Raw genomic sequence first — 22984 nt, 5'->3', positions numbered from 1 at the left:
TTGGATCATGGTGGAGGGATTGGTTTGAATGGAAGGCATTACTTGCACGAATGAGCCCAGGCAGACTTGATAAATTGATTCAGTCTTGTCCATCCCTTATCCCTAAGTTTATTCTCCAGAGTTAGGCATCATCTAACCATTGGCAGTGATAGTTCTGCTAATCAACATGACCTTTGTGCATATTGCTGGTCAGTGGACCAGCTTGCAATGCATTCACGCTGGCCTGGAATTTCATCACATTGCTTTTTCTCATTATGCAATTAAATATCAATTCCTTTTTCCAGAGTGAAATGAGATAATGACCATTTCTATGTTATCTTATGTCACTTGGAAATGCAACCGGGCACTTCCCAGTATGAGTCAAGCTTGCATACCTAATGAGATCCTGTCACAGAGTGTGCTGTAGTGAAGTGCCACCACTGGGTGCACTGTGTAGGACGTTCAACCCAATACAACAGTTTTGAGGTCACTATCATTCACCACATCACCTCCCATTCATAATCTGCACCACAAAGACTAGATCCTGACCCACGACCGTTCAATACCACACCCTACAATCCCGATGACCACCCTGATCTAGTGTGTAGGAAGGAACTGCAGATGCTGGTTTACACCAAGGATAGACATAAAATGCTGGAGTAACTCAGCGGGACAAGCAGCATCTCTGGAGAGAAAAAATCGGTGGCGTTTTGGGTCGAGACCCTTCTTCAGGCTGAGTCAGGGGAGAGGGAAACTAGGAGTATGGAAGAGCATGTGAGGTGTGAAATGAACAGATCAAAGCAGACGATGATCCAGGGAATGTACAATGGTTTACTATTCGCTGAGGGGAAGGTGCCAACAACGCATACCAACAGTAAAATTAATCGTCGTCTGCTTTGATCTGTTCTTTTCACACCTTACACCCTGACCACATTGTAGGCCCCAACCAAATACACCAGATGTAATGTGTAGATGTGTAGAGTTGGTGTTTGGTGAATGAGAAAAACTTCACATGCAGGACTCCAAACCATAACATTTCAATTGAGCTGAACTTCTCCCACAGTGCTTCAAGATAATCCCTGGACAGTCATCCCTGTGTGTATCGTTGGCAGTATTGTGGAAACCCAAAATGATACCAGGTTGGAAATCAGGGAACATCTTCCAGGCTCTTTGACTCTTAACATTAGGTTTTCCCACCATTGTAAATCCATTTCCTGTCACTTCTTCACTTGAATTGATGAGGGGACATTTACTAAGGTTCTGTGTGGGTCTCGATACAGATTAACTAAATCAACTCTTACCCAATAATTGTTCAGATCAATGAACCTTTCTAAAGCTTGCTTAGAGTCAACTAAATGAGGCAGAGCAAATTACTATTAAAGCACAAAATACTTGTGCTATAACATCATGATATGCACTCAACCAAGATAATGAGGCCCAATGCCAAAGTAGTATCTAAACTGCCTATACACACTTATGCTCTGGGACAATAAATAACTCAATTTTCAATAATTGGTTATCTACATGTTAAGAAGCACATAAACACTAATTGTGTAGATGCAAGTGTATCATTGGTGTTATCAAGTGGGCACCTCCCTTCACTTTTTTTCCACCACAACTCGGGAAGAATCACCAGTTAGTTCTGGGCTCCCAGAACCACCCCTCTCAATACCTGCTCTCACCACCTATGTTACCAATATCTACCAAATAAAGGAAACTACAGATAATTAATTCACTCAAACAAATGCGACACACTCGACAATGTGGAGTAGGATGACTCTTTGTGAAATTAAATTAATTTCTCCATGGCTGATTTATATTTAATAACTCCTAATGGCTCATTTTCAACCCTAATGACTTCCAGGCTGAAATCAATGAAAGTAGATCTGTAATTGAATGTGCTCATTACTAATAAAAGCAAGGAGGTTACAGCTTGTTGGAATCTGTCCTCAAGGCTTGTCCAGCCAACACAGATCCAAGTGGGGCAACAGGATGTGGGCTTGTTTGACCAATTTCACTCCATTTGGAATCGTATTTGGAACCAGTCCCACAACCTCGATTTGTACGTCCTTCAAACCTAACAAGCTGGGGGAGATCAATCCAGGGTTCTCCATCTGCTCAAAGAGCTGCTGCTCAGATGGTAGCAGTGCTCCTCTGTGCCGCATGCTGCGGGTTTAAATGTATTCCAGAGCCATGCACACACAGTAACTGGTTAATGACTGCACTGGTGCTGCACTGCACTGTCAGAGGTGCTGCACCGCTAGAGGAGTACCTACACTGTGAGTACTTGGTGTCGGGGGTTATGGGGAGAAGGCAGGAGAATGGGATTGAGAGGAAAAGATAGATCAGCCATGATTGAATGGCGGAGTTGATTTGATGGGCCGAATGGTGAACTCTAAAGTAGATTTTGATGAAGAATAGGGTAGTTCTCTCTGACTCCTGGTCTAATGGTAACACCATCACCATCGTTGCACATTGACCAATATAAGTAGTTTATGGGATTTGCTGTGTGTACAATAGCTGCTGCATCCCCCCAATTATTTATTTACCCTAGGGACTCCACTGTGTTTTAGATATCCCAAACACATAAGGTGCACTTTGCAAATGTCTTTTTTCTTTGTTTGTGGTTTGTTGATCCAGGAAATGGGGAGATGAATCATTTAGTCCAGGATGGATGTGCAGGCTTTGGAAAGAGTGCAGAGGAGGTTTGCCAGAATCATGCTTGGATGAGGGAGTATTTGGTACAGAGAGAGGTTGGACAGACTCGGATTGTTTTCTCTGGAAAGCCAGACGTTGTGGGAAGACCTCAAAGAATTTTATAAAATGATGAAAGGCTTAGGTAGGGTGGATAGTCAGAACCTTTTTCCCAAGATGGAAATATCAAATACTAGAGGGCATAGTTTTAAGGTGAGAGGCGTCAAGTTTAAAGGAGATGTGTGAACCAAGTTGTTTTTAAACAGAGGATGATGAGTACCTGAAACGTGCTGCCAAGAGTGGTGGTGGAAGCAATTACGATAGTGGCATTTAAGAGACTTTTGGATAAGCACGTAAACATGCGGGGAATAGAGGGATATGGATTATGTGCAGGCAAATAAGATTTGGTCTTGGCATGATGTTCGGCACAGATATTATGGGCCATAGGGCTTGTTCCTATGCTATACTGCTAATGTGTTCTACATAATCCAGGAAGGCAGCATGGTTGACAAAGTGCTCTTTTTGCCCTGGGGAAGATTAGCAGTTATTACTTCAGATCAGTAATGAGTAGGGAGCGGAGAATGAGTTTGAAGTGAAGAGGGTGGGAATGACAAGTGAGACACCAGGTGTACTGGCTGTACCTGTTTCAAAGAAGGTGTTGCTTGCTTTAGAACTGGCCTTTGCGATGCTTGGAGGTGGTCATATTATGAGGGATAGGAATGTGGATAAAGGCTTCAACTGCAGAGAGGTTTTAGGTACAGGGATGGGTAGCATATCAGGGGTGCAAGTATTTGGATCTAAAAGCCGAGACATGTCCTAATGAGTACCAGGGACATGGATAGATTTGAGGATTCGGAAATACTCCTGCTCCTCACAGATGGGCGGCACAGTGACGCAGCTGGTAGAGTTGCTGCCTGACAGCGCCAGAGACCCGGGTTCAGTCGGGCACTGTATGTGTGGAGTTTGCACGTTCTTCCGGTGACCATGTGGGTTTTCTTCGGGTGCTCCGGTTTCCTCCCACACTCCAAAGATGTACAGGTTTGCAGGTTAATTGGGCGTTGGTAAATTGCCCCTAGCGTGATGGCAATGGTGAGAAAATGTGATAATATAGAACTAGTATGAAGTAGTGTGATCACTGGATGATCAATGGTCAGTGTGGACTCGGTGGGCCAAAGGGCCTTTTTCCATCTTGTATCTCTAAACTGAAGTTACAAACCAAGATGTGCCATGCACTGTGTGTTTTGGCAAATTCTACGGAGAGCAACCAATAAATGGCGTGATCCTCTCCTTCCATCATCTTCACAATCATGGGTTTGTGGCTGCAGTTGTATCTTGCTCGCCTGCAGTATCGTATACCTGTCCCAGTTTCCCTTTCCTGCATTTTGTTTTGCATTTTCTTCCTTCAGGCTTGGCGATATGCATCTTCCGACCGATTCTCTTCCAACACAAACACGTCTGTTTTTTAGAAAGCACTCAGAGGGATTTGGTCAAATTGTCAAACGCATTTCCACAAGGAGTGGAACCAATTAGGGAGAGGACCTGAGGAGATTTTGTGCTCCAGTGGTGAATGATACATTTAGTGCCTGGCTGCAAGCTATTTCAGTTGATGCTTTGGGATTTTGAGGCATTACTCAGCACTTGTTAGCATTTGAGGGCTTATCTAAAGTCAAATGAAATTAGGTTTTATCCTCTGGGTATTGCAACATGGAATATCAGCATACGGAACAGGCGGCAATGCCTGCACTTCACTTGGCTCTTGGCCGCACCAGCTGCTCACCACAGTGCTAGCAACCAACGCATTGCCAAGTTTCTTAACTCTGTGGGAGATTAACTCAGTGTTGGGGAAGCACGTATGCACTAGAATGTGCCTGTCATGGATAGTGAGTTTCGAAGAGGGCGAGAAATAGCCAGCGGGAGGAACAAAACATGCCTGCAATTTAACATTCCACTGAAGTCTGCAAACTGGAGCAATTGTTAAGCTCCCTTGATCAGTACGGGTGTCAGAGGTTATGGGGAGAAGGTGACAGAATGGGGTTAGGAGGGAGAGACAGTTCAGCCATGATTGAATGGTGTAGATTTGATGGGCCGAATGGCCTAAATCTACTCCTATTCTTTATGACCCTCAGAAATAGACTTTTTTTTAGTTTAGAGATACAGCGGGAAACAGGCCCTTCGGCCCTTCCGAATCCGCACCGAACAGCAATCCCCGCACATTAATACTATCCTATACTATAAATAGGAACAGTTTTTTGACGTTTATACCAAGCCAATTAACCTACAAACCTGTACGTCTTTGGAGTGTGGGGGGAAAACCGTAGTTCTTGGAGAAAATCCATGCAGTCACGGGGAGAACGTACAAACTCTGCACAGACAGACTCCTGCGATTCATTGAATAGGGACAACCGACTGAAGGAGTAAACCATCTGTAATTCTTCTAAATTATTATATTTAATCTGTTTTAAAAAGTGCTCCAGCTTTCCTCCTGAATTAAAGTTCCATTACCAAACGTTATTCTTGTTATGATATACTTTTAGTGTATTATTTATTATGATTTTAAGTTGCTGATTGCAAGGCAGAGACTCTGCAGTATTCTAGTCCTCTCGAAATAAATGCTAGCATTGCATTTGCCTTCCTTACCACCGCTTCAACTTGCAAATGATTTCCATGTGATTGGACTTGATTACAGAGATTGAGGAAGGAAGTAAAAGATGGATATCGTAGAGTCATAATGTGGTTTTGATATTAGTTTAGGCTGCTGCTTCATCGTACATCCGTATGGAACTGAATTATTCTTAGATCATATTATGGCACATTCATCATGAAATCATGATCTGTGAATAAGAGTGCTATTCCTCCCTTTGCCTGGCAACCGAGACAGAATTTGTATTCCCTTTCGTGGTTACCCTGCCAGGAAGATGAACTGATAGTAAAATATTCATCTGCAATCGGCTATAGAAAACGCACTCATTTATCTGACTTGTGTTAAGTTTAGGTTTTTATTTCACACGAGCCAAAGAGTAAATGTGCTCACAATGATTATGATTATGCTGTTACCTTAAACGCGCACCTAGATTATTTTTGCACATTTCAGAATACGTTGAAAAATAAGGTGCAGGGCAGAAAGGTTTTTCAGGCACATTTCAGTCGGTCAGACCAAATTTGGAACATAGTGAGCAGTTTAGGGGGGGGGCCCATATCTGAGGATGTGCTGGCATCAGAGAGGGTCCAGATGAGGTTTCCGAAAATGATTCCAGGGATGTTCAGGTTAATATATGAGGAGCGCTTGATGGCTCTGGGTCTGTACTCGACTTTAGAGGCCAAGTCATTGGGTATTTTTAAAGCGGAGATTAATAGGTCATTGGAGAATGAGACTTGGAGGGAAAAATAGATCAGCCATGATCGAATTGTGGAGCAGACTTAATGAGCCAAATAGCCTTATTCTGCTCCTGTGTCTCATGATCTTTTAAAAAATAATCAAAGACATTACTGTATTTCCCAATTGAGTTTTCACATTTCAGTTGGTTAGCTAAATGTCATCTCTACCTTCCTATGTGGTTTATTTACTGTGGATGATATCTTGTTTGCTTTTGTCATCAAATGCTTCCGTCTGATTATATTACTGGTTAACTTGTATCATTACAATGGATGGATGAGTGAAACAGTAGAAACCTTTATCCTATAACATTACATTAAATTGCACAGGAAATGACCCTTGCAATCTAATAACGGCTGGGTGCACATCATTTTGCATCGTACCCATCACCAGACTTACTTGCAGGCATAGTAATACAACTAGAGGCATTCTCAAATGGATCGTGAAATTATAGGGCTATATCATGTTGTTGGTTTATGTAGAGTTTTAGACGCTGTTTCAATGTAACACTGCCATTCTCCTTTGACATACAGCATGATCGGCAATCTCATATTGTGTACAGATCTCCTGGTCTTGATATCCCAGTGGGATGTGCTTCATCTGGTAAGGAATGCTCCTTCATCTATTATGTACACTAGGTTATTTGAGTCAGAGATTTGATAGGAAGTGGGATAAAATGTAAGCTGACCGCTGTATGTAGTATATTGTTCACATGGAGGCTGAAGGGCCTGTCCCACTTGGCAATTTTTTTGGCGACTGCCGGCATCATTGACTGACGTTTCAGGTCACCGAAAAATTCGTAGTGTGACACGGCGGTGACGTGACGCGGCGTGATGACGTATGACGCGCGGTGTTTTTTCAAGCGTTGCAACAATTTTTTTTGTCGCCGTTGGATTTTGAAATGTTCAAAATCTTTTGGCGACACTGATATGACGCCGGCAGTCACCGAAAAAATGGCCAAGTGGTACAGGGCCTTGAATCTCTCAAGCCCTCAAATTCTATAGCAAGAAGAACGGGTGCTGTGGAGACAAGGGAATGACATTACATTACAGTTGCCCTCCATAATACTCTAGGTGGACAGTATTTAGACTTTAGAGATACAACACAGAAACAGGCCCTTCGGCCCACCAAGTCCATGCCGACCACCCCGTGCACTAGCACTATCCTACACACACTGGGGACAATTTACTTTTTTACCAAATCCAATTAACCTGCACATCTTTGGAGTGTGGGAGGTAACTGAAGCACTCGGAGAAAGCCCACGCGGTCACGGGGAGAACGTACAAACTCTGTACAGACAGCATCTTTAGTCAGGATCGAACCCGGATCTCTACCGCTGCACCACTGTGCCGTCCGGCATTTTATTTCCTTAATTTTACGGGAGAGTATAAAAGTGATTGAAGTCAATTTAGCTGTCTTTTTGTACAAATAAGGAACTGCAGATGCTGGTTTGTACTAAAGATAGACATAAAGTGCTGGAGCAACTCAGCGGGTCAGGCAGCATCTCTGGAGAAAAAGGATGGGTGACGTTTTGGGTTGGGACCCTTCTTCAGGCTGAAGACTAAACCTCTTCTGGACCTCTGAAGAAGGATCCTGACCCAACCCAAAAGGTAACCCATCCTTTTTCTCCAGAGATGCTGCCTGACCCGCTGAGTTGCTCCAGCACTTTGTCTATCTTTAGTAGTCCTCTAGCATTTTTCCAAATTTCATTTACGGTTTATTCAACATACTGTATACCATATTCTGAAATAGGACTGCCCATTTCACCAAATCACACAAAATGGAAATGATAAAAACAAAGAATTCCGTATAACTTTAGCAAGTCAGGCATCATCTGTGTAAAGAGAAACAGAGATAATGTCTCAAGTTAAAGGAAAGTCCAACAAAGAGTGTTTGACCTGAAACTTTAACTCTTTTTTCCCTTTCCACAGATGCAGCCTGACCTGTTGAGTGTTCTAGAAAGTGTTTGTAACCAGCACATTCCAACATTTATAACATGATACTTAACATCTAATTATCTCAACGTTTTGTTCCTAAAACTTAACATTTAACTCTTTTGCCAACTTTCCATTTCCAATCATTAGCCTATCACACAAGGAGGTGAGAATTAAATAAGAACCAGAATTAAATAAGGGTAGAAATTAAATAAAGCTGGGAATGTAATCACAAAGACCGTGTTGCAATTGAACAACACATTCATGTGCCTTTGTACATTTTCTAGTTCTGTGTGTTTATGCCGAGAATACACCGTGTTACTTTAATCCAATGCAGTCTGTCTTGTCACTTGTAGCTGAGCCTGCCATGATGGACAGTTTCTTTCACTTTAACCTGGTTGCAAAAAACAATTGCATTTTCTTTATTGATTCAGATTCCAAAGAGCTAAATCCAAACTTCATCAACAGGCTTCTTCCGTAAGATAAGATATTGTCTGATTCATCTCTACCCCAGTGCGGACATTGGACTTTGTCCATGGAACTGGTGCACTTCAATGCTGAGAACTATATTCTCCACTCTGTATCTTCCCATTTGCTCTACATTTTTGCACTTGAGTTTGACGTGATTGTATTTATGTCTAGTATTATCTGATCTGGTTGGATAGCATGCAAAATAAAGCTGTTCGCTCTACCTCGATACACGAGACAATAATAAACTTAAACCTGCGCCTCCTTTTTGCAGTGAAGATGTATTTTAATGCAATTTTTATCTATGGATCTTTCCAGGGTGCTTTACTGATGATAATACATGGCAGGAATTTCCTGACAAGGTCTTAAAGAGACGAACCAAAAGGCAGGTAAGAATAAAGCAAGCAAAGCTAGAACATTGAAGAATGGGTGCTGAGTAACTGTTCACCAATAGATAACCCTTGAAGTGACAGTCCAGGAACCAGGCCACGACTTTAACGTTGCATCCTCATCTTATGTGACAAAGTGTCACAGTTGCACTCTGTCACTGACAAAGTAACAGGGTCTAAAATCGCACCAACTGGAAAACTCTGGTTTTAATAACAATGATAAATTCTGTTCAGCTTTAAACTTTTTTTTTTTAACATTACCATTGTTGCTTGTTACAGCTTGGAAACAGGCCATTCAGTACATACCAACTGTTGATCAATCGCTCACAATTGTTCCATCACTTCTATATCCATCCCTATGCACTGGGGACAATTTACAGAGGCCAATTAATCTACAAACCCAGACGTCTTTGGGATGTGGGAGGAAAGCGAGCCTCACAGTCTGAAGAAGGGTCTCGACCCGAAACATCACCCATTCCTTCCCTCCAGAGATGCTGCCGGTCCTGCTGAGTTACTCTAGCTTTTTGTGTCTATCTTCGCACCTGGAAGAAACCTACGCGGTCACAGGGAGAACGTGCAAACTCCACGCGAGGTCAGGATCGAACCTGGGTCTAATACCGTGAGGCAGCAGCGCTACCAGCCGCGCCACTGTGCTCCCCCGTTGCATGTCATCTTTTAACAGAAGAGAGTTTTGTGGCATCTGTTTTTCTGCTTGCTCAGCGTTTCTACCAGTCAATGAAGGCACTCTAACCCTTCACAAAGATGCTCACTGTTCTACAAAAATGTTCCTCCCCTTTTGACCCTGGAAAAAAACATTATCTTCTGTCAAAAATACGAGAAATTAGGGTAATGCAGACTCTGTCACTGCCACAGCTATGAAACAGTTGTTCGTAACAGCAACGGCAACTGCCATCGTGATCAATGGCTTCCTTCTCCGACACCCAGTTACATTACCCACCATGTTTTATAATCTTAGGACATTTCCAATGTAGCCCCAAATGTTGAAAAAATTAATATAGAACATTGAACAGTACAAGCACAAGTCCTTTGGCCAACAATGTCAGTGCCGAACATGATGCCAAAACCATCTTCTATCTGCCTGCACATAATCCATATCCCTCCATTTCCTGCACATCCAAATGCCTATCCAAAAGCCTCTGATGTATCTGCCTCAATCACCAACACCAGTAGTGCATTCCAGGAACTCACCACCATCATGTAAAAATGTTGTACTATGTAGCTCCTTTAGACATTTCCCCTCTCATCTTAAAGCTATTCCCTCTAGTATTAGAGTTTTCCATCCTGGGATCAAAAGCTTCTGACTGTCTATCCTATCTATGCCTCTCATCATTTTATTTACTTCTATCAGGTCTCCCTGCAACCTCTGGCATTCCAGAGAAAACAATTCATTCTGTCAAACATGTTCCTGGAGCTAATATCCCCTAATAGCCATCATTCTGGTGAACCTTCTCTGCACCCTCTCCAGAGCCTTGACATCTGTTCTGTAATGGGCCGATTAGAATTACTCCAAATGTGGCCTAACCAAAGTCCCAAAAAGGCTGCAGCATGACATTGTTATTATTGAAGATAGACATAAAATGCTGGAGTAATTCAGCGAGACAGGCAGCATCTCTGGAGGGAAGGAATGGGTGAGGTTTTGGGTCAAGACCCTTCTTCAGACTCTGAGACTCAAGAGTCTGAAGAAGGGTCTCGACCTGAGACGTCTCTCCAGAGATGCTGCCTGTCCAGCTGAATTACTCCAGCATTTTGTGTTTATCTTTGGTGTAAACCAGTATCTGCAGTTCCTTCCAACACATTGTTATGATTGAATTCCTATTTGATTCCCTTGTGCATAATAAGCAAGCTCTATTGTCTAACATTTGTTTTGTCCTTTGGTAGATTCGTCGAGGACAACGTTCTGTTCTGAGGGAGACCAAGTATATCGAGCTGATGGTTGTCAATGACCACACACTGGTATGTTCGCTGTACTTCAATTTGTGTGTTTTTTTTATATTAGACCAATGAAAGAGTGCTTTCAAATAATGCTTTTAACAATTTATACAGAGAGTTGAAGTCTCTGAGTCCCCTCGAGCCATTAGCCTTTAGCAAAAAGAAAACCATTTCAAAATAAAACAAACTGGAATTTGCAGCTCGGTAGTTTCAGCAGACAATTCATAATTTAATAATTTGATCTTCCCTCATCCGCAATCCAATAGTGCTACAAATTCATTTTATTAAAATAACAGATGAACAACTTTTAAAAATGATGGTCGTTCACACACCAACAGTATCAGCGGCAATACCTACCCAGTGGCGCAGCTGGTAGAGGTGCTGCCTCACAGTGCCAGAGACCATGTAGTTCTGATCGGCCCATTACAGAACAGATCCAGACCTCTGGTGCTGTCTCTGTGGAGTTTGCACATTCTCCCTGTGACTGCATGGGTTTCCTCCAGGTACTCCGGTTTCCTCCCACATTCCAAAGACATGCAGGTTTGTAGGTTAACTGGCCCTCTGTAAATTGCCCCTAGTGTGTAGGGAGTCAATGAGACATGAAATAACATCGAACTGCTGTGAAAAGGTATTCATGGATGGTCGGCATGGACCCGATGGGCCGAGGGGCCTGTTTCCATGTTGTATCTTTGAATCAATCAATCATAAATTTCTGTGTTATCATAGACGGGACAAGTTCATGTCATAGGAGCAGAATTAGGCCATTCGGCCCATCGATTCTAATCCGTAAAGTCTCCACCCACCTCCTCTGCAAACCTTACAACAGATTGTCCCTGGTTAACAAACATTTCCTCCATGAATCTTCAGTACAACAAAGGTTGTTATCTAGTTTGTATCGTACAGGTTTCTCTCACATAAAACAAAATATTTTCATCCCGTGACTTGTGTAATGGGAAGCAAATAAGTTAGTGCAATGTAACCTTCTTAGTATAATGTACTAAAAATAACAGTTTAAAGTCTAGGTTTGTTATTGTCATGTTTACCGAGGTACAGTGAAAAGCTTTGGTTTGCATGCTATCCAATCAGATCAGATAGTGCTACACGTAAGTACAATCATGTGATACACAAGTACAATGAGTAGAGCCTAAACTAAACTGAGGGAAAGATACAGTGATACAGAATATAGATCTCAGCATTGTAGCGAAACATTTCCGTAGACAAAGTCCAATGTCCACGATAGGGATGAGGTGAAGTGGATCGCACCCTGGCTCATGGAAGAACTGTTCAGAAACATGATAACAGAGGGGAAGAAGCTGTTCCTGAGTCTGGTAGAGCGTGCTTTTGCCCAACAGGAGCAGGAAGAAGGAGGAATGACTGGGGAGGGAAAGGTTTTTTACATAGGAAGTCGCAGGAAACTACCTTCCATTTAGAACCAATTTTTTGCATATGAAGTTCCTTTAGGAATATAACTCCTTGGTTAACCAGGGGACCTGTACTTATCATCCGTTTACTTTGGATGCAATTTAGTTTAGTTTAGTTTAGAGATACAGTGTGGAAACAGGCCCTTTGGCTCACCGAGTCTGCGCCGACCAGCAATCCCCGCATACTTACACTCTCCTACACACACTAGGGCCAATTTACAATTATACCAAGCCAATTAATCTACAAACCTGTATGTCTTTGGAGTGTGGGAAGAAACCGGAGCACCCAGAGAAAACCCACGCAGGTCATAGGAAGAACGTACAAACTCTATACAAAGAGCACCTGTAGTCAGGATTGAACCCGGATCTCTGATGCTGTAAGACTACGCCAACATGCTGCCCTTTCATGTACACCTTAACAACTAATGACGAGGATATAAGTGAACAATATGAATTCCAAGTCCAATCATGTTAACCTCTCAAGTGTTAATGATGTTATATTTAAATCTCATGGTTTCCAATGTGAGTTAGGAGAAATTGAAAAGTCAAAATATCACCTGACACTCAGACATGGTTTGATCATCAAAGGTTTATTGTTTTATTTGGGTGGGAAGCACGGATATTGTAGGCTGAAGGGCCTGGTCCTGTGCTGTATTGCTGTATGTTCGGTATGTCACAGACATTTCCGCTGCATGAAGGAAACCATGTACGGACTTGTTATGCATTCTCTTCAACCCATCCTAGCTGCCTACAGATCCATCACAGCATTACATCCATTACATACATATCCAGCTAAGTTAACAAATCGGACATTATTTGGCCACGCGGTCAGGCCTTTACTTGATGTTTACCATGTTATTTCACATAAAGGGTGGTAGGTGTTTGTAACAAGTTATCTGAGGAGGTAATTGAGGCAGGGACCATTCCAATGTTTGAGAAACAGATAGACAGGTACATGGATAGGACAGGTTTGGAGGGATATGGACCAAACGCGGGCAGGTGGGACTAGTGTAGCTGGGACATGTTGGCCGGTGTGGGCAAGTTGGGTTGTCAGAGGGCCTGTTTCCACACTGTATTACTCGATGACTCCATGACCTTGTCAACTCTCCTTGAGTCTACAGTGTGAATCTCCAGGGACCCAGGCAGCCGCTCCGCAGTGCTTCACCTGCACCTCCACTAACCTCGTCTGTTGCATTCATTACTCCTGATCTGGCATCCTCTACATCAGGAGACCAAGCGCAGACCAGGCCCACTGCTTTGCCGAGCACATGCTCTCTGTCTGCCATGGCCATCTCGTTGTGCTCCCGGTTACAAACCTTCACTTCCCATCCCCACACCAACCCATCTTCCCTTGGCCTTCTCCACCGGCAGGACGGGGCTAAACATAAAAACGAGAGAGACACAAGGAACTGCAGATGCTGGCTTACAAAAAAAGACACAAAATGCTGGAGCAACTCAGCAGGTCAGGCAACATCTCTGGAGAACATGGATAGGTGACGATTCAGATCAGGACCCTTCTTCAAACTGATCACTTTTCCTCTAGTTCAGACTGAGAAACTAGATGTACAGCATCTTATATTCCACTCGGTAGACTACAATCTGATGGCATGAACATTGAGGGAAGAAAATAGAATAATACAGCATTACCACAAGAACAGGCCCTTCGGCCCGAATGTTTGTGCCGAACATGATGCCAAGTTAAACTAATCTCTTCTGGTTGCATGTGACCCGCACCCACTCCTAAAGAACTTTAAAGAATTTGCATCTGTATTTTGCTTTGTTCATGTTTTATTGCTATTTAATCTGCTTATTTAGTATTTCACTTGCAGTAAACCTTGGTATTTTACTCAACAGTTTTCCAAGAAGCGTTACTCTGTCTCCCTGACAAGTAACTTTGCCAAATCGGTTGTGAACTTTGCCGATGCTGTAAGTACTTTCATTAAACTCATTGTCCCCTTGTGTAGAGAACATTAATTAGGGATGCTCTGTTCAACACATTATGCCAGGGTTACAAGTCCCCTGATTGTAAACCAGACACTCCAGTTTTTGAATGGTATTTTTAACAATTTGAATGTCTGAAAGAACCACCAAGTAATATTTATTTTCCATTTATATTTTGCTACTGGTAATATAGAGGCATCAATTCTAAAGACATAAAAACATAGAAACATAGAGTAGGCCATTCAGCCCTTCGAACCAGCACCGCCATTCAGTATGATCATGGCTGATCATCCAAAATCAGTACCCCGTTCCTGCATTCTCCCCATATTCCTTGATTACATTAGCCCGAAGAGCTATATCTAACTGTCTCATCCTTCATGAGACTTTAGACTTGAGAGATGGAGCCCTTTGACCCACCGCTTCTGTTCCAGTTTATGTTGATTTTCAGTGACATGGTATTGAAATTATAAAATTAGCACGACATGTTTGAAATTCTAAGCATTATCCCAGTTTCTGAGTGATATTAGATGGTAAAATGGTAATTCTGAGGAATACTGGGGAAAAAATTGAGTATACTGGAATGACTTAATCCAGTGAGCAATCTGTGATGAGCTATTTGTTATGAAGCAAAATGATGGTGGTACTGGAATAAACGGTATCAATATTCCCATGCTATGCGGAGACACAGGTCAACTAAGTTCTTGTGCCTGGCAATTTTACATGTATGTATGTATCTGCGTGAATCCATTGAGAACATGGTGAAGTTTAATATTTTGAGAGTTTTCCTTCAAGGATTGTTATTCAGGAATATTCACTATGTGTGGGCACTGAACTCTTGGATGAATCTGCAGAGGAATTAAAGACAAAAGATATCACATTTTGAAAGCAGCATCGTGGTAGATACGTTGTACATACATTTATACTTCATTTCCCTTATTTGTACTTTTTCGATCTTAACAACTTACCAGTGTAGATGGTGAAAGGAAGGAAAACTTGAGTGAGGTGTGGAGGCTGCTGTGAGGCCCACAAAATAAAATGGTGATTGAGAGAGGTGGGTGTTTTGGGGAGATAGAAAAGGTTTTAAACCGAAGGTGGATGATCCAGTAATACTTGTTCCAGGGATACCTTTTTAAGAGAGGAATGATCAAAGCGAATGATTTAGTTTTGTGTAGTTTTTTGTCACGTGTACTGCGGTGCAGTCAAAAGCTTTTGTCACATGCTAACCAGTCAGCGGAAAGACAATACATGATTCCAATCGAGCCATTCACCGTGTACAGATACATGATAAGGGAATAATGTTTAGTGCAAGATAAAACCAGTAATCAAAGATAGTCCGAGGGTCTCCAATAGTTCATAAGATGATAAGTGATAGGAACAGAATTAGGCCATTCGGCCCATCAAGTCTACTCCGTCATTCAATCATGGTTGATGCCTTCTCCCCATAATCAAGAATTTATCTATCCCTGCCTTAAGTAACTGACTTCCACTGCCTTAAATAGCTTAAATCCAGCCTTCTATGGCAAAGAACTCCACAGATTGTTGTTCGGTTGTTCAACACTGCTCTCTCGTTGTGGTAGGATGGTTCAGTTGCCTAATAACAGCTGGGAAGAAACTGTCCCTGAATCTGAAGGTGTGGATTTTCACACTTCTATTCCATTTGCCCTGAAATAAATTGGATATTTTACTTAATGTCCGTAAGACTCTATTACTAACTGACATACTGGCAGAACTGTTTGTTAGGGAATATTTCTAAACAAGAGAGAAATGTCCAATATGTACCTTTATTGTATTGTTGATATGTTTGTTTTATTTTTTAGATTTATAAGGAACAACTGAATACAAGGATCGTGCTGGTTGCTATGGAAACATGGGCAACTGGAGACAAAATGGACATTAATGAAGATCCAATGGTTACACTGAGAGATTTCATGGAATACCGAAGGGACCATGTCGGCGATCACAGTGATGCCTTTCATATGTTTTCGTACGTCCTGTCCCATATTATACATTCTTTATTTTGTAAATGACAGGGAAAACCATGCACAATGTCAAGATATCCTAAACTACACTAGATTGAATGCAGTACTGTACATCAGTAGTACTGTATATAGTAGGTCACTGCTGGTAAGTAAAGGGCTTGTCCCACTTGGCGATTTTTTTCAGCGACTGCCGGCATAATCAGGTCACCAAGAATTTTGCGGCATGACGTGGCGGTGACACGGTGTGACACGGCGTGATGATGTATTGCCGCGCGGTGTTTTTTCAAGTGTCGCAACATTTTTTTTGTCGCCACTGGATTTTGAAATGTTCAAAATCTTTTGGCGACACACTGATATGACGCCGGCAGTCATAGAAAAAATCGCCAAGTGGGACAGGCACTGAAGGAAAACAACATCCAATTTGCACAAAGCAACATGATAGTGACTGCTCATAAATGTTATTGGCTGAAAGATCAACATTTGTTAAGATGTGGGGAGAATTTGCTCCAATTGCCTTCTGTGTAATGCCATGGCAACGTCCACAGTCGCCCGTGAGGGAAGATGGACCATTGTTTGGTTTATAGAGATACAGCATGGAAACAGACTCTTCGGCCCACTGAGTCCGTGCTGAACATCGATCACCCGTTCACATTATTCTACATTATCTCACTTTCTCATTCACTCCCTGCACACCAGTGGCAATATACATAGGCCAATTAACCTGCAAACCTGCACGTCCTTGGGATGTGAGATGAAACGCATGCAGTCACAGGGAGAACATCTAAACACCATTCTGACAGACTCCAAGGTCAGAATCGAACCTGGTGTCTATATCAGCTGTGCTATTGTACTGCCCTAACATGGAATTAACATTATCACCTGTGCTATAGTTTACCCAGTACAGGTATACTACAAACAGAGTAATTTCTGCAATACAAGCTTTGAACAATTGTCCTTGAAATTGCCCCTCAGCTAACAGGAAGTAGTGTTCCTTTGTTGACGGAACACCCACAAACATGGAGCGGTGTTTAATCACATTAGTTATTTCACATTGATAAGTTTTAGAGCCAGTTTTCATTTTATTGCCATAGTTTAGAGGGACATGGACCAAACGTGGGCAGGTGCGACTAATGTAGATGGGCATCTTGGTCTACATGAGCAGACAATAGACAATAGGTGCAGGAGTAGGCCATTTGGCCCTTCGAGCTACAACTGCCATTCAATGTGATCATGGCTGATCATCTCCAATCAGTACCCCTTCCCCCCATATCCCCTGACTCCGCTATCTTTAAGAGCCCCATCTAGCTCTCTCTTGAAAGTATCCAGAGAATCGGCATCCACCGCCCTCTGAGGCAGAGAATTCCACAGACTCACAACTCTCTGTGAGAAAAAGTGTTTTCTCGTCTCCGTTCTAAATGGCTTACCCCTTATTCTTAAACTGGGGGCCCTGGTTCTGAACCCCCCCCCAACATCGGGAACATGTCTCCTGCCCCTAGCGTGTCCAAACCCTTAACAATCTTATATGTTTCAATAAGATTCCCTCTCATCCTTCGAAACTCCAGAGTACAAGCCCAGCTGCTCCATTCTCTCAGCATATGACAGTCCCGCCATCCCGGGAATTAACCTTGTAAACCTATGCTACACTCCCTAAAGAGCAAGAATGTCCTTCCTCAAATTGGGCTGAAGGGCCTATTTTCGTGCTGTATGACTCTATGACTCATACAGCACGAAGAAGAGTCTTTGATCTGAGATATTGGTTTTGTTTCGCTGTCTGCAGACGCAGTGCCGGATTTAGATGAAGAGAGGCCCTAAGCTGTTCCACTTGTGAGGCCCCCAATGACCGGACAGCCATGGCGGCCAAATCTCCCACAATTCAAAGCGAGGGAGAAAGTGCCCAGCGCCGACCAGTTGCCGTTGCAGTGCGCATGCGCAGGGCGGCCGATGATGTGTTGGCCGTGGTTGTGCGCATGTGCAAGGCGGCCTGCCGTGCCGGCGGATGTGGAGCGAGCGGAGCCCGGCGGCCCGGACACGGATAGCGGGGGGAGATGGAGAGAGAGAGATAGAGAGGGGGGCCGCCCAGAGTTGAACGGTAGGTGTTCTGCCTTGGCCGGAGGCCCCCCTAGACCTCGAGGCCCATCAATTTTTTCGGGGGGCCCCCTAGAAAGTGGGGGCCCTAAGCTATAGCTTGTTTAACTTATACGTAAATCCGGCACTGTGCAGACGTGTCTAACCTGCTGAGCATTTCCAGCATTTTCTGTTCTTGTTTCAAAAATTATTGAGTTCCCTTGGTTTACTTTCTATCAATATGGTGACATGATAATGGGGTTATTAACAGTTGTCACCATCAGTCTGAACAAGGGTCCTGACGGGTTCTCCGGTTTGTTTTATTTGGGGGGAGGCAGGGGGGGGGGGGGTGGGAGAAATTTTTATTTCAGTTACTTACCTTGCCGGAGGCGTGATGTTTCTGGATCGCTTCTCCGGTCGCTCTGCAACCTACAATCGATGGAGGTGGAGGCCTCCTCGGACTGACCTTGGGCCCCACCGCGGGTCGCAGACTTAATATTGGAGCCAATCCCTTGCCTGGGATTGCTCCAACCGCGGCCTGCGGACTTACCATTAAGAGCTCGCAGTCTCGGGAGAAGCTGAGTTGGGAGCTCCGACGATGCAGAAGCTCGACCAGCCCCAACGCGGGGGTGTAAGATTGCAACCTTCACGTGGTCCGCCCTGTTTCAACGAATGCAATCAACCTGGCGTGCACAATCAAGTAAGATCAAATAGAACAAGTTGTCCTACAACTTTAGGCTGTGCACGCCATACGCAAGAAGAAGAAGAAGAAGCCCCAATGCGGGGTTCGATCACCCGGCGCGGGGGATCTGACATCCCCCCGATGCAGGAGCTGGATCGCCCCGACATGGAGGGCCCAAAACACCACCGACTACGGGATTCAAGATCGCCCCGTCAACAGAGGGCTCGAGCCCCCCGACCTCGGGAGAGCTAAGGGAAGAGATTGAACTTTTTTTTGCCTTCAATCACAGTGAGGAATGTGGAGGAGTCACTGTGGTGGATGTTTATGTTAAAATGTATTTCGTGTGTTCTGTTGCTTTTTATTTGTATGACTGACATGGCAAATGGAATTCCATGTATGTTGCAAAACATACTTGGCTAATAAAGCATTATTGTAATTTTGATTATGATTACCGAACCCAATTAACCTACAAATCTGTACGTGTTTGAAGTGTGGGGGGAACCGGAGCACCCGGAGAAAACCCACGCAGGTCACCGGGAGAATGTACAAACTTCGTACAGACACGGCTGTGGATAAATGAAGGGAGGTACCAGAATGATTTGACCTAAACAGGTCTTTATAGTCACGCTATCAGCATCTTGCCTATTTTTAGTGACAGCAAGTAAGATTGATTTGAGCTGTTTTGACTCATGATGTAGTTCTTAGGGTTAATGGAATCAAGAGATATGGGGAGAAAGCAGGAACGGGGTACTGATTTTGGATGATCAGCCATGATCATATTGAATGGCAGTGCTGGCTTGAAGGGCCGAATGATATTCTCCAGCACCTATTTTCTATGTTTTTTTATGTTCCTATGATAAAAGTTCTGTCTCTCTTTGAACTACAGCAAACATATAGCTGGTGGAAAAATGTAATCACTTGCAATCACTTGCTGGTGGAAAGAGAGTTCAGAAATGTCAACCGTAGCATAACTTTAATATTCTCAAAGGTTCAAAGGTTCAAAGGTTGATTTATTCTGCTACACGATTTGTCACACACACTGTTTAGAGGCTTTTATTTGCATGCCGCTTTGCTCCTAATATTAATATTAATTGTGTCCTAGGTTTTGAACTGAGCATTAATTAATTTATAACAGTGGATGGCTTCTTATGAACATCACTATCATTATAGATAAATATATTTTTGGACTTAATTTGTATTTGGTTTAATAAGCTGTGTGAGGTTGAGTTTTCAGTAGTTTGACACATCAGTGAGGGGAAATATTTCAGTCCATAGGTATAGGAGGGAGGGAGGGGGTGGGAAGGGGTGAGGGAGGGAGGGAAGGGGTGAGGGAGGGAGGGAAGGGGGGAAGGAGGGAGGGATCTGTTCATCCTTTGGAAGAATACTGTAAGTAATTGTTCTATCTGAAGATACTAAAGGAATTTAATGATGAGGTCAAAGTGGACTCTCAGCTAGGCCAAAGATCATTGAGCTAGACTAATGAGAAATCTTTGAGGAGATTTTCTTCCTCTGTAAAAGACCACATGATGATTTACAAACCTCAAATTCAATGTATCAATTTTGTTTCCGCCACATGCAAGGAGAGGTTATCCACCGTTATGTGATGTCTATATTATTAAATCTCTGATCTTGACCGCTTTTGGCTCGACCGCATTTGGCCGACTGTGCTGCGATTTCCGAGAGAACGCCGCCACACGGCCGTCATTTTTGGCCACCTCGCTCAGAGCCCCCCTCCGCCGTATGAGTGCGGAGGATTTTCTCCGTCGATGAAAAACATATTAATGTTTTTACAAAATTCCCCATTCTCTCTGCTGCCCCTGCTGCCGGCAGGGGGAGGGACTATAAAACCAGGAAGTGTCGTGCCTCACTCAGTCTCTGCCAGACCCAGGAAGCGAGAGGGTCACGGCTCTATGAGCTGCGAATAACACTGAACGCACGTCTACTCCACGGTGAGTCCCCTCGATGCGGCTGTAAAGTGGCTGCAGCACTTTTTTAAAGTTTGTGTTCACAAAATGAATTTTGGTTGTCGGGTGTCTGCAGCCCAATTGTTTGCCTCGCCTTTTTAACAAGTTTGTGTTCACAAAATGAATTTTGGTTGTCAGGTGGCTGCAGCCCAATTGTTTGCCTTGGCTTGGCTTTTAAAATCGTTGCAACAGTTGGATGCCTGCCCAAGCATCCATACGGCCCACAATGTCTATACTAGCCCTCTGGAAACCAGTACCTTCAGCCCGCAACACCCATACTAGTGCAACAGACAGCCCCCCCCCCCCCCCCACTGGCGAGTAGTATTGGAATTGGTGTAGAGGTGGAATATTGTGCTGGTGACCAGCCCTCCTGTGTGTCTAGTTAAGTCTAGTATATATTAAAAATAAATTCTTCAAACAATTTTTCAAATAAAAATTAATTTCAGAAATGAAAATGTCATGAGTTGTTATCCTGCATTGACAATCTCAAGTACTGTAATATTGTGTTCTCTTGTCCCCAGAGGCCGCATATTTCAATCCAGCCACAGTGCAACGGCCTACGTTGGAGGAATCTGCTCTCTATCTAAAGGAGGAGGCATTAATGAGGTTTGAAGCTTTTGTTTGTGTTCTACTATCGCAGACTTGTTTAAATCCTCCACCCCCCCCCCCCCCCCCCCCCCTACACCACCATTAGGACCAACTGTTCATTCAACATACAATGCAAAGCACACATATTAGAAACATAGAAACATAGAAATTAGGTGCAGGAGTAGGCCATTCGGCCCTTCGAGCCTGCACCGCCATTCAATATGATCATGGCTGATCATCCAACTCAGTATCCCGTACCTGCCTTCTCTCCATACCCTCTGATCCCCTTAGCCACAAGGGCCACATCTAACTCCCTCTTAAATATAGCCAATGAACTGGCCTCGACTACCCTCTGTGGCAGAGAGTTCCAGAGATTCACCACTCTCTGTGTGAAAAAAGTTCTTCTCATCTCCGTTTTAAAGGATTTCCCCCTTATCCTTAAGCTGTGACCCCTTGTCCTGGACTCCCCCAACATCGGGAGCAATCTTCCTGCATCTAGCCTGTCCAACCCCTTAAGAATTTTATAAGTTTCTATAAGATCCCCTCTCAATCTCCTAAATTCTAGAGAGTATAAACCAAGTCTATCCAGTCTTTCTTCATAAGACAGTCCTGACATCCCAGGAATCAGTCTGGTGAACCTTCTCTGCACTCCCTCTATGGCAATAATGTCCTTCCTCAGATTTGGAGACCAAAACTGTACGCAATACTCCAGGTGTGGTCTCACCAAGACCCTGTACAACTGCAGTAGAACCTCCCTGCTCCTATACTCAAATCCTTTTGCTATGAAAGTTAACATACCATTCGCTTTCTTCACTGCCTGCTGCACCTGCATGCCTACTTTCAATGACTGGTGTACCATGACACCCAGGTCTCGCTGCATCTCCCCTTTTCCTAGTCGGCCACCATTTAGATAATAGTCTGCTTTCCTGTTTTTGCCACCAAAATGGATAACCTCACATTTATCCACATTATACTGCATCTGCCAAACATTTGCCCACTCACCCAGCCTATCCAAGTCACCTTGCAGTCTCCTAGCATCCTCCTCACAGCTAACACTGCCCCCCAGCTTAGTGTCATCCGCTAACTTGGAGATATTGCCTTCAATTCCCTCATCCAGATCATAATATATATTGTAAATAGCTGGGGTCCCAGCACTGAGCCTTGCGGTACCCCACTAGTCACTGCCTGCCATTGTGAAAAGGACCCGTTTACTCCTACTCTTTGCTTCCTGTTTGCCAGCCAGTTATCTATCCACATCAATACTGAACCCGCAATGCCGTGTGCTTTAAGTTTGTATACTAATCACTTATGTGGGACCTTGTCGAAAGCCTTCTGGAAGTCCAGATACACCACATCCACTGGTTCTCCCCTATCCACGCTACTAGTTACATCCTCGAAAAATTCTATAAGATTCGTCAGACATGATTTACCTTTTGTAAATCCATGCTGACTTTGCCAATGATTTCACCACTTTCCAAATGTGCTGCTATCCCATCTTTAATAACTGACTCTAGCAGTTTCCCCACTACCGATGTTAGACTAACTGGTCTGTAATTCC

General features: G+C 43.5%; 1 protein-coding gene across 2 annotated transcripts in view; it reads left to right on the top strand.

The window, feature by feature from the left end:
• The window catches only part of adam11 (ADAM metallopeptidase domain 11), a 140530-nt gene that overhangs the window by 75424 nt on the left and 42122 nt on the right, over window positions 1–22984 (top strand). For both annotated transcript variants that reach the window (XM_033035391.1, XM_033035390.1), the window contains exons 7-12: window positions 6580–6649; window positions 8767–8837; window positions 10737–10811; window positions 14063–14134; window positions 15967–16133; window positions 21360–21444. In XM_033035391.1, coding sequence (XP_032891282.1) covers window positions 6580–6649; window positions 8767–8837; window positions 10737–10811; window positions 14063–14134; window positions 15967–16133; window positions 21360–21444 — 540 coding nt within the window. The remainder of the gene's footprint in view (window positions 1–6579; window positions 6650–8766; window positions 8838–10736; window positions 10812–14062; window positions 14135–15966; window positions 16134–21359; window positions 21445–22984) is intronic.

The sequence above is a fragment of the Amblyraja radiata genome, chromosome 16, assembly GCF_010909765.2.
Source record: "Amblyraja radiata isolate CabotCenter1 chromosome 16, sAmbRad1.1.pri, whole genome shotgun sequence".
NCBI lineage: Eukaryota > Metazoa > Chordata > Chondrichthyes > Rajiformes > Rajidae > Amblyraja > Amblyraja radiata.
The sequence above is the reverse complement of the archived record's forward strand: the minus strand, read 5'-3'. Positions and strand labels throughout refer to the sequence as shown.